Below are 10176 nucleotides of genomic sequence, written 5' to 3' on the forward strand. Positions count from 1 at the left end.
TGGATAACAACTCTTATCCCTGTAGGCAAATTGGGCCTAACTGAACTTCAGCCCAACTTCACCCGATTTGCGTTTGTGGCAAGGAAAACTGGCAAATTGTTTTACTTTTTTTGTTCTTTAAACCTTTAAGCACTAATTAAGGAAGTCAATTACAGTTTATGAGTAGAATGAAGATGTATTCGGCTGTAAGGACAGAAGGTTAGCAAATCTATTCCTGATGGAAAAGCAGAAGAAAAGGAAAGGAATGAGGAAGATGTTGGGATGGAAAATTGGAAGTGACAATAAGGGTGGAATGTATCAGGAACAGCAGCCAATGGCTGTGGATGGTGGCCTGTTTGATTATATAAATGGCTCAGAAAATTAGAAGAAGATGGGATTGGGAGAATATTTATGGGACTGTGAGAATGGGAGGAGCCCAAAGAAGGTAGGACCACAAGTTGCATGGCTGTTGCCTGTTAGGTTGCACGCTCGCTTTCTAAATCCTCATCTACTTTATTCCTTACTTAACCAATTCAATCAGACATGTTTTTGTATCATTTTTCCATCATCATACACATGCGATCCTCATTGATCAAGCAAGTGATGTGTACGCGCCTTCTCTCCACTTGATGCTGCGTGGCATGTAGATCCTGCTCTGTTGTTTCTTTCGCTTTCATTTTTCCTGTCTGAATTCGTCAACTTGGGATTTACTTCCCCAGGACAAAAAGCAACATTGTTTTTTTGACCTTCGCAGCAAGCCAAGGGTCCTACAAGGCTACAACAATTCTCATTTGTCCTGTACGGGTTAGCCCCATCCGGCCATCCCCCCCAGTCATCATCGCTGTTCTATTTTCAAGTGCCGGATCTTCTCATGTTTGGTAAAAGAGATTGGAATTGGATATGTCACAGATTGAATAATTATATTAATAAACTAATCATAATAAGACTCATTAATTTAAGTTGTGTTTCTCATGGGAAACATTGTCAACTTTGTCACTACTATACTGTAAAGATAGTGCCAATTCTTTCTTCTTTCCTTTCCTCATCACTGTTTTTCATCTAACATTTTAATATTCTTAATGTTTTGATCTCCTTCACATTCATGGTTTTCTTCATGTTCATATGCTTGTATCAGACAAAGAACAAAACTGAGCGATCCTAATCGATGATGTATGACTTTTTGACTTATGCCTAAAAAAATACTTCCAAGTTATAGTGCTCATGGAACTCGTGGCTCTTTGGTGAGTCACCACCTTCTGAATAGAAGTCAAGCGGCCCAATTCACTGTTGCATTCAGGAAAGAATAAAGGAAAATTTTTTACTTCAAGTTAAGACCAAATAGTATTTTTTTTTGTCTTTTCTCTGAATAGTTACCATTTTTTAGGAATGGGAATCTAACCCATCACACTGTAAGATGGGAAAAGCAGACAGCAACTGTTGGAAAATGAATAGAGAAGTCAAGTCTTTTAAAGGGAAAAGGAAAACAGAGGCAGAGAGATATTGCACCGTATGTAAGAAAAGAAAAACATATTATGTACACAAAAGGGTAGTCGATGACTTAATTATAAGAGTAGATTAAGAGTCAATCAAGATAATTATGGAGATTAACGAATTAAAGGGCGGAAATTGCTGTCAAAACCCACAAATTATTGTTTCTAAAAGCGAACAAAGAAAAAAAAATGAAGGATGTCAAGTCCTGGTAAAGTACTTTAGTAATGCCTTTTAGGACAGAAAAATATCGTGAACAGCAGGAAGCATCGCTTCCTCACAAATAATTCTCAAATCTTTGTCCAAGTTGGTAAACAGGAAGAGGCCTGGAAAGTTGCTTATACTAAACCAAGTAAAATCCCATTTCTGCTTCACACGTGAATTTCCTGTTCTGAATGTTTTCTATTCGAGCCCCCAACTGCTTTTTATCTCCCTCTGTCTCTCTCTCTCTCTCTCTTTTCCTCCCCACTGTTGTAGGGCTGGTGGTTGGTGAAATATTCAATTCTCATTCTTAGATTTAGATTTTCAGCTTGTGAGTTTGTCATCCGGCTCTTTGTAGCTTCCTGATTAATTTATTATAACTAGTTATTATTGTCTTTTTCCTTTGCTTTTCTTTCTTTATTTGATTTCTTGAGTTGTGAGATAAGGAACTTCACTGCATTTACTTAGTGGGGTTTCGTTTTCACGCACTTAATAATGCAAGACTTGCACTTGGCCTCATGGATGTGCTTTTCTTGATGGTTTATTCTGCTCTTTATTATTGGGTTTGATTTGATCTAGGAATCTGATTCTGGTTTCCACTAACTATCATCTTGGTTTCGTTGCCTTCATATTCTTTCTTTTATCTGTCACATTTATTCTGTTTCTACCGTCTTTTTAGGTATTATCATAGCTCCCAATCAATTTATGGAAACCAAATGAAGCACTCGGGTTAGTAGGTAAGGTTTAATTGATAATTTTCTTCTTAATTATAATAGACATGGCTTTTCCTTAACAATATTAGCACTTGGTTAATCATTGAAGTTCTGTGCCCTTTCATGTTCTGTTGCTACTGAAGCTTTCTGGGTCTTGCATCTGTAACATAGTATTTGCATAATCTTTTAATAGTTTTATCTCAGAAACTTTTGGTTTGTGTCTCATATGTAGAGCTTCCGAATCAATTGGAGGCAGCAGTGGATACATCTTGTACTGCTCAAGTTGATTTTGCAGTTGACTAAAATGAACGCAGCCTGGTTTCTTTTGTTGCTTTCTCTCCATTTCGGAGTGTTCAAAATTGGGTATGGTAGAAATGCTTCTACAAGACCGCCTGTTGTAAATATTGGAGCAATATTTTCATTTGACACTACCGTTGGAAGGGTTGCCAAGATTGCTATCAATGAAGCTGTGAAAGATGTCAACTCCAATTTAAGTATCCTCCAAGGGACAAAACTTGCTGTAACAATGCAAGATTCCAATTGCAGTGGGTTTGTTGGCATGGTCGAAGGTATTTTAGAATCTGTTATTTGCTATTAATTTGGTTTTGGTTATCACTTGTTTTTCCTATGTAGGATGGTCGAGAATATTGTTTGAATTAATGTCTATAATTGATCCTAATAATTTTGTACTCCAATTTGTATGTTGAATAACAGCTTTGCAGTACATGGAGACTGATGTCGTTGCCATTATAGGTCCACAATGTGCTGTAGTTGCGCATATTATATCACATGTTGCAAATGAACTCCAAGTTCCTCTACTATCATTCGCAGTTACAGATCCCACCCTTTCTTCCCTTCAGTTCCCTTTTTTTGTTAGGACAACTCAAAGTGATTTGTATCAAATGACTGCTGTGGCTGAGATTGTTGAACATTATGGTTGGAAGGAGGTCATTGCAATCTTTATAGATGATGATGGAGGGCGGAATGGTGTGTCCGCCTTAAATGATAAACTTGCAGAGAGGCGCTGCAGAATCTCCTACAAGGTAGGTATTCCACCAGATTCTGTAGCGAATCGGGGTGCCATCATGGATATTCTTGTTAAGGTTGCATTAATGCAATCTCGAATTGTTGTCCTGCATGTAAATTCTATGATAGGTTTTAAGGTTTTCTCTGTGGCAAACTATCTTGGAATGATGGGCAATGGGTATGTGTGGATAGCTACAGATTGGCTTTCATCAGTTTTGGATTCTGATTCTCCTTTGCCTTCTGAGACCATGGAAACAATACAAGGAGTTCTAACTTTGCGCCCACACACCCCTGATTCAGATCGAAAGAGAGCCTTTTTCTCTAGGTGGAATAAGATAACTGGAGGTTCTCTGGGGTTGAACACTTACGGGCTGTATGCTTATGATTCAGTTTGGCTGCTTGCTCATGCTCTTGATGATTTTTTTAACCAGGGTGGGATTATCTCATTCTCTAATGATTCTAGGATTAGCTCTGTGGCAGGCAGTACTCTCCACCTTGACGCAATGAGCATTTTTGATGATGGAATGCTCTTGCTGAAGAACATATTGCTGAGTAATTTTGTTGGTTTGACAGGTCCTCTTAAGTTTAATACAGACAGGTCACTTATTCTTCCAGCATATGATATCATTAATGTGCTTGGAACTGGGTTTCGACGGATCGGGTACTGGTCAAACTATTCTGGTTTATCCACTGTATCTCCCGAGACACTTTATACGAGGCAACCGAACCGTTCAAGTGCAAGTCAAAAACTATACAGTGTTATTTGGCCAGGGGAGACATCGTCCAAGCCTCGTGGATGGGTTTTTCCGAACAATGGAAAGCAATTGCGAATTGGTGTTCCCAATAGGGCCAGTTATCGGGAATTTGTATCACGAGTGCGAGGAACTGATTTTTTCAAGGGATTTTGTATAGATATATTTACAGCTGCTGTAAATTTGCTGCCATATGCTGTTCCATATAAATTTATCTCCTTTGGAGATGGTCGTAATAACCCAAGCTATACAGAGCTTGTGAATAAGATCACAACGGGTGTGAGTAGCTCTGTGACTACCATGTTAATTTGTCCTCAATAAAATTTTATTTTTCCTGCCAGCTAATTGTCTCATTTTATTTCTGCAGGACTTTGATGCTGTTGTTGGTGACATTGCCATCGTCACAAATCGAACAAAGACAGTGGATTTTACACAGCCTTATATTTCATCTGGACTGGTTATCGTTTCTCCATTTAAGAAGCAGAACACTGGTGCTTGGGCTTTTTTGCGGCCGTTCAGTCCGCGTATGTGGATTGTCACAGGTTCCTTTTTTCTCGTTGTTGGAATAGTTGTGTGGATCCTGGAGCACAGGATCAATGATGATTTTAGGGGCCCACCTAAACATCAAGTTATAACCATTTTATGGTGAGTTACTAAGTTTAAAATCTTCTTTTGATGCTGACCTAACTTATTTACAGCTTCAATATGTTTGAAAGTAAGACTGTTCTTATAGGGCATCTAACCCTTGGTGTGAGGGAGTTTGTTGTGTTGGGTCAAGAAATATCATTTTAAGTAAAATGAAAAGCACGAGGCAAAATTTTTCTGTCAATCTTGAAATGGCACTGCCAAGAGAATGGATTTTTGAGTGCTCTGCCAGCTTTGTGCAGTTAAAGCTAGTGACAGCACAAACATCCCCCCCTCCCCTCCAGACACACACAACCACTAGTTATTCCTCTATAAATAAGACTTTTTGTTCGTGTGTATATGCATGTCTTTCTAATTTATTTTCATTCATAGAACAGAGTGTCTTGTCTTAGTAAAGTTACTTTCATGCCTTTCAGTTATCTCCTGGGATATGAGATAATTTGCAACTTGTTTGGTAACCTTGCAGGTTTAGCTTCTCAACTCTGTTTTTTGCCCACAGTAAGTGAAATTCCCACTATTATAAAAAAAAAAATTTGTTCTTATGGCAAGGCAGGTGTGGTATGATAAATTTGATTAAGCTGGTCACTTTATTGCTTTTGCAGGAGAGAATACTATGAGCACCCTTGGCCGTCTAGTGCTAATTATATGGCTTTTTGTGGTTTTAATAATCAACTCGAGTTACACTGCAAGTCTGACATCAATCCTCACAGTTCAGCAGTTATCTTCTCCGATTAAAGGAATTGACAGCTTGATAAAAAGTGATGAGCCTATTGGATTTCAAGTTGGTTCTTTTGCTGAACATTATCTAAGCCAGGAACTTAACATATCTAGATCTAGGCTTGTTGCCCTTGGGTCACCTGAAGCATATGCTTCTGCACTCAAACTTGGTCCTGAAAAAGGAGGTGTTGCTGCTGTGGTTGATGAACGTCCATATATTGAACTTTTTCTCTCGAGCCAATGCACATTCAGGATTGTAGGTCAAGAATTTACCAAAAGTGGCTGGGGTTTTGTGAGTATTTATTTTCTGGGTTACTTGTCTTTCTGATTTTAAGAAGTGATCATTACGAGTAGATAACATGCATGTTAGAATCTCTGAACATTTTTAATTGTCTGTTCCATGACATCTGAAGGCAAGATTCTATCTACTGAATGAGTTAACTACATATACCAATTCAAACTTAATAAAAATTTCAATCCACCCATTTTAAATCCTACAGATTAAAATCCAATGTGCTTGGTTTTTTTTTCCCTAATATTAGAGGCTAACATCTTTTAAGCCCCATAACCTTCTGACTAGTTCTTCCTTTGCTTGCATAATTTCTTCCTAGGCGTTTCCTCGAGACTCTCCCTTGGCAGTTGATATGTCAACTGCAATTCTAGCACTTGCTGAGAATGGTGATCTGCAGCGGATACGTGACAAGTGGCTTTTGCAAAGCACTTGCAGTTTAGAGAGTACAGAGATAGAATCAAACCGACTTCATCTGTCGAGCTTCTGGGGCCTTTTCCTTATATGTGGGATTGCTTGCTTCATTGCTCTCTTCATATATTTTCTGCAGATATTGCGCCAGTTACGCAGAGTTCCCCCTCCTGAATCTGCTTCAACTGGTCAGGGTAGCTTACGTTCTGGAGGGCTTCAGAGGTTTTTGTCACTAATGGATGAGAAAGAAGACCAATCAAAAAGTGGGCAGAAGAGAAGGAAAATAGAAAAATCATTATCTGACAATGATAGGGATGATGAGTTGGGGAGGAAACCCAAGAGGAGAGAAACAGAAATGACCAGGAGCGATGTAAACTCAGGCAATTAAATCAGTTCTCATTGGACATACCTAGCTGTGCCATTTCATGTGAGTCACATTCCAAACTCTACGTTAAAGCACCGTAACTGTTTATATGTGTCCAAAGCATTACTTCTACAGGAATATATTAAAAGTACATTTTCCACCACTAGATTTTATTTCAAACTCGTTCATTCATTCAGATGATAATGTAAACCCAATGTTGAATATATCAATATTTTAGCCAGTCATCCTTGTATAAGTTGCAATTCAATTATCAATATATAAATATATGTTTCCAGCTTGGTACTGTGTTTATATCATACGTACGCACATAGGATTTCAAAACTTGTTTCTTGCCATGATATGTTTATGGTCAAATGATCAGGCTACAATGTGCATGCTTTTCCTCTTTCCTTGTTAATCCTTTCTGTTTCTTATGTTCCAGGTGATCTACTTTCATTATGTAAATGTCCTCAGCCATTGAATGATTATTTGTATAGGCTAAATGCAAAACGGACAGAGATATTCCTTAATGCAAGTTGAATAGAAAGCTTCAACTAATACAGTAGGCGAAACTTGGATTTCATTTAGTTCCTTCTTCCCTAGTGCATACTGGCAAGGAAACCGCTTTTGCCATCATTCCTCTTCAAACGAAAGGATCTTAGAGAATTCTAGCTTGCGGAGTTTTCATTTGGATCAATAATTCAATAAAAACAACCACATATTTGAATCGATTACCATAGTTCTTGAATCGAAAGAAAGGTTCCTAAGACTTTAACTTCAGCTTGCAACACATTTTCATTGTTCACTATAAGTCTAGCTTTTTATGAGTGTTTTCTACTGTAGAGATGCCAAGCTACTCTCTTCCTCGTGTTCCATGAAGAAATAAAGTAAAGCTTTATTAGCTTGCCATAACCATTGATGTCTTACTGGATTCATGATGATAACTTGGACTCTCTACCCTCAGAGGCAAAAAAAATCCTTTGCTCCTAAGTCCGGACAAAGGGTACGTGGAAATTCTGGGTCTGGCTCAGGATTCATGGCGACCCTATGGCCCATTGTCCCAGTCTCCCAGACGGGTCCACAGGCCTAGCCAAGATTCCCGCCCCAAGAAAGAGGAAGAGCTTTGTGAAGTGGAAAAAGCCTTCAATTGTGGAAGCACTGAGCTTTAACCATGTGCAAATGTCATACCTTATTCCGTAAAAAGACCCTTTCCCACACCCTTTTACAAACAAATCGACCAAATATTCAATGTTCCTTCAGAAATTCAATCAATTTGTTTTTCGGCGGCCCACTAAACCAAAACTCATTTCATAAAAGTGAACTTATCTCACATGCTAACATTGCTTGAATTTCAAATCAACAATACTAGCAATCAGTACAAAGAGAGCTGTCAACCACATATAGCATTTGCCGTTGCTTTGTGCATCACTGTTGAGGATACCGGCATGTCCCATAACCTGACCAAGAAAGCGAAACAAAAATTAAAAATAAGAAGATGGTATTAAATTAGAGAAACTAATTCACAGGCATGGCTTGAAACTAGCACTTTAAGTCAATGGGAAAAACAGAAAGATTATCTGAAAAGTGTTGCCGTGTTTCAATGAACTTACTTGGATCACTGAAGGTGACAAGCCCGGTACCCTTGAAATCGCAGTTCCAATAATTCCTTCCGTGCATCTGATAGTAAGCATTCATGGCATGAGATGCATGAGCATGAAGCTTGTCGGGTTGAAAACAATTACCACTTTCATAAACTTCCCTGCAGTCCACTCCTCCAGGGCCGCAGCAGAAATCCAACACAGCCTGAAGCACTTTCTCATCTGCGTGTGGCTTAGCCACGCACCAAACTGACGGACCCCTTGCTCCACTTGTTGACATCTTCTCAAATGTACCCCCATTGCTGCAAAATTGGCAGCTCAAGTCCACATCGTACACCTTAGACCCATCCCCATTGAAAATCCCAAAATTCCTCTCACTGGCACCCCCTTGTTTCTTGTTCTCATTAAACAAAGCAAACACAAATATCTCTATCTTATCCTTTGGCTTCATTGGCGTCCCTTTGTTAGACTGCGCTCGTTCAATCAACCTGGTATTGTAAGTCTTTGCATGATCCGGAGTAGCTGCAGTGTCTCCGGGATCTCCTTTCGAGGGCCACCCAGATTCTGACACTGTAATCTCTATAGACATATTACCAAACCCAACAGCATTGATAGCTGACCTAACAGCATCAATCTGCGCATCCAACATATTATGATACAGGTAACCCTTAGGGTCATGGACCCCTGTCGAATTCCCTAGCAATGCGTACTCTATATCAACTGTGCTGGGGTTATCCCTATATGCAAAATAAGGATAGGCATTGACCATGAAAGGCGCACCAGTATCAGCCAAAAACCCAATTATAGAGCTCATGGTGGGAAGAAGCTTGGTAGCAAAGGTTGAAGCTGAGGGTGGAAATGAGGAAGCAAGAACCGCCATGCTATGTGGGGTGCTGACCTTGATCTTACGGTCCAGACCACGTTTTAATAACACGGCATGTAAGTTCTGCATGGCTTGGACTAGTGCATCAGGGTCGAGATGTTCATCTGTGGTTAAATACTCGTTGCCTACACAGATGGCTACGATGGAAGTGGCTGGTATGAAGGGCACCACACGACTCGCGAACCATTCGTCGGTTGCGGCCACGTCCTTGCTGATGTTTGTGACGTGGTAGTTTTCAACGGCAACAATAAGGTCTATTCCGGTGTTGGAGAAGGCTTCAAGGATTTCAGGGTTGGTGTCATAGATTTTAACTTTATCTATGAGCGTGGATTGGAGGAGCTGGGCTACTTTCTTCGGAGAAGGGAGGTTGTTTCCTAGAGTACCATAATTAATACCAACGCTAGAAACGCAAGATAATGGGCTGAGAATGAGGAAGAGGAGGAGGGAGAGCGGCAGGACATGGATGAGGTAGAGAGGAGCCATTAATCCTGGTTCCAAGGGAGTGTTGAGTGACTGCTTTTGTTGCTAATGAAGTGAAGATATGTATCGTTTACTGGCACGAAATGCCACTGGTTTTCAAAACAATTACACTACAGGTTTTACATTAGTAGTGGTACTTAATGCTGGTACCATGCAATAGCTGGAGCAGGTAGCTTTTTGAATTACTTTCATGCCCCTCCCACAGAAATTTGGACCATGTATGCCAGAATATGTTGGGATAGAAGAGAGGCAAATTTCAAACGAGGATCAGCGTTTTCCACTTTTCTACTGATCGGTGGGTCCCCGTTTGAGTTGGTGGCTGATGTTATAGGGTTCATTGGGATCCAACCATATAGCTAGTATCCAGGAATCAATGTGTTTCCAGGTCTGAAACACCTCAGGATCAAGTTTATCTTCGTACTAACGCAAGATAATTCTGTAAACTAATCATATTTCTAAATAAAAATACAAAAAAAAAAGGAAAAAGAGAGAGAGAAATGAAGCCAGAGTTGATTTTTTGACCCCTCGATCTCTCTAAAGTCTGAATCAACTTCAATTGATGGACTCGTAATTTTCTACTCCTTTAGCTGTCACCCTTTAAAAAAATCAAAAAGCCCAGCGTCAGGGAAA

At 39.6% G+C, this 10176-nt stretch overlaps 2 protein-coding genes across 2 annotated transcripts; one reads left to right on the forward strand and one right to left on the reverse strand.

Moving 5' to 3' along the window:
- The first annotated feature begins 1663 nt into the window (after window positions 1-1663).
- GLR3.3 (glutamate receptor 3.3) lies at window positions 1664-6884 on the forward strand. The gene is made up of 8 exons (XM_007018033.3): window positions 1664-1819; window positions 2348-2405; window positions 2614-2950; window positions 3096-4438; window positions 4527-4804; window positions 5271-5302; window positions 5407-5813; window positions 6133-6884. Exons 3-8 carry the CDS (start codon window positions 2686-2688, stop codon window positions 6607-6609), a joined length of 2802 nt encoding a protein of 933 aa, XP_007018095.1. The 5' UTR covers window positions 1664-1819; window positions 2348-2405; window positions 2614-2685; the 3' UTR covers window positions 6610-6884.
- Window positions 6885-7744: 860 nt separating this feature from the next.
- Window positions 7745-9866, reverse strand: LOC18591734 (glucan endo-1,3-beta-glucosidase 12-like). Its single transcript, XM_007018038.3, has 2 exons — window positions 8196-9866; window positions 7745-8042 (listed from the first exon to the last, which is right to left on the reverse strand). The coding sequence occupies exons 1-2, from the start codon at window positions 9547-9549 to the stop codon at window positions 8011-8013; spliced, it is 1386 nt and encodes a 461-aa protein (XP_007018100.1). The 5' UTR covers window positions 9550-9866; the 3' UTR covers window positions 7745-8010.
- Between the last annotated feature and the right edge of the window lie 310 nt (window positions 9867-10176).

Source organism: Theobroma cacao, chromosome 8 (assembly GCF_053813885.1).
Source record: "Theobroma cacao isolate CCN51 chromosome 8, ASM5381388v1, whole genome shotgun sequence".
In the NCBI taxonomy this organism is placed as follows: Eukaryota; Viridiplantae; Streptophyta; class Magnoliopsida; order Malvales; family Malvaceae; genus Theobroma; species Theobroma cacao.

What these genes read in the sequence shown, in the direction of transcription:
- GLR3.3 (XM_007018033.3), top strand. Translation starts at nt 2,686, where the DNA reads ATGAACGCAGCCTGGTTTCTTTTGTTGCTTTCTCTCCATTTCGGAGTG. An exon ending in AACTCTGTTTTTTGCCCACA is followed by an intron (nt 5,303 to 5,406) that starts GTAAGTGAAATT and finishes TTGCTTTTGCAG; the next exon opens with GAGAGAATACTATGAGCACC. An exon ending in CCAAAAGTGGCTGGGGTTTT is followed by an intron (nt 5,814 to 6,132) that starts GTGAGTATTTAT and finishes ATTTCTTCCTAG; the next exon opens with GCGTTTCCTCGAGACTCTCC.
- LOC18591734 (XM_007018038.3), bottom strand. Translation starts at nt 9,549, where the DNA reads ATGGCTCCTCTCTACCTCATCCATGTCCTGCCGCTCTCCCTCCTCCTC. An exon ending in TGTCACCTTCAGTGATCCAA is followed by an intron (nt 8,043 to 8,195) that starts GTAAGTTCATTG and finishes TTTCTTGGTCAG; the next exon opens with GTTATGGGACATGCCGGTAT.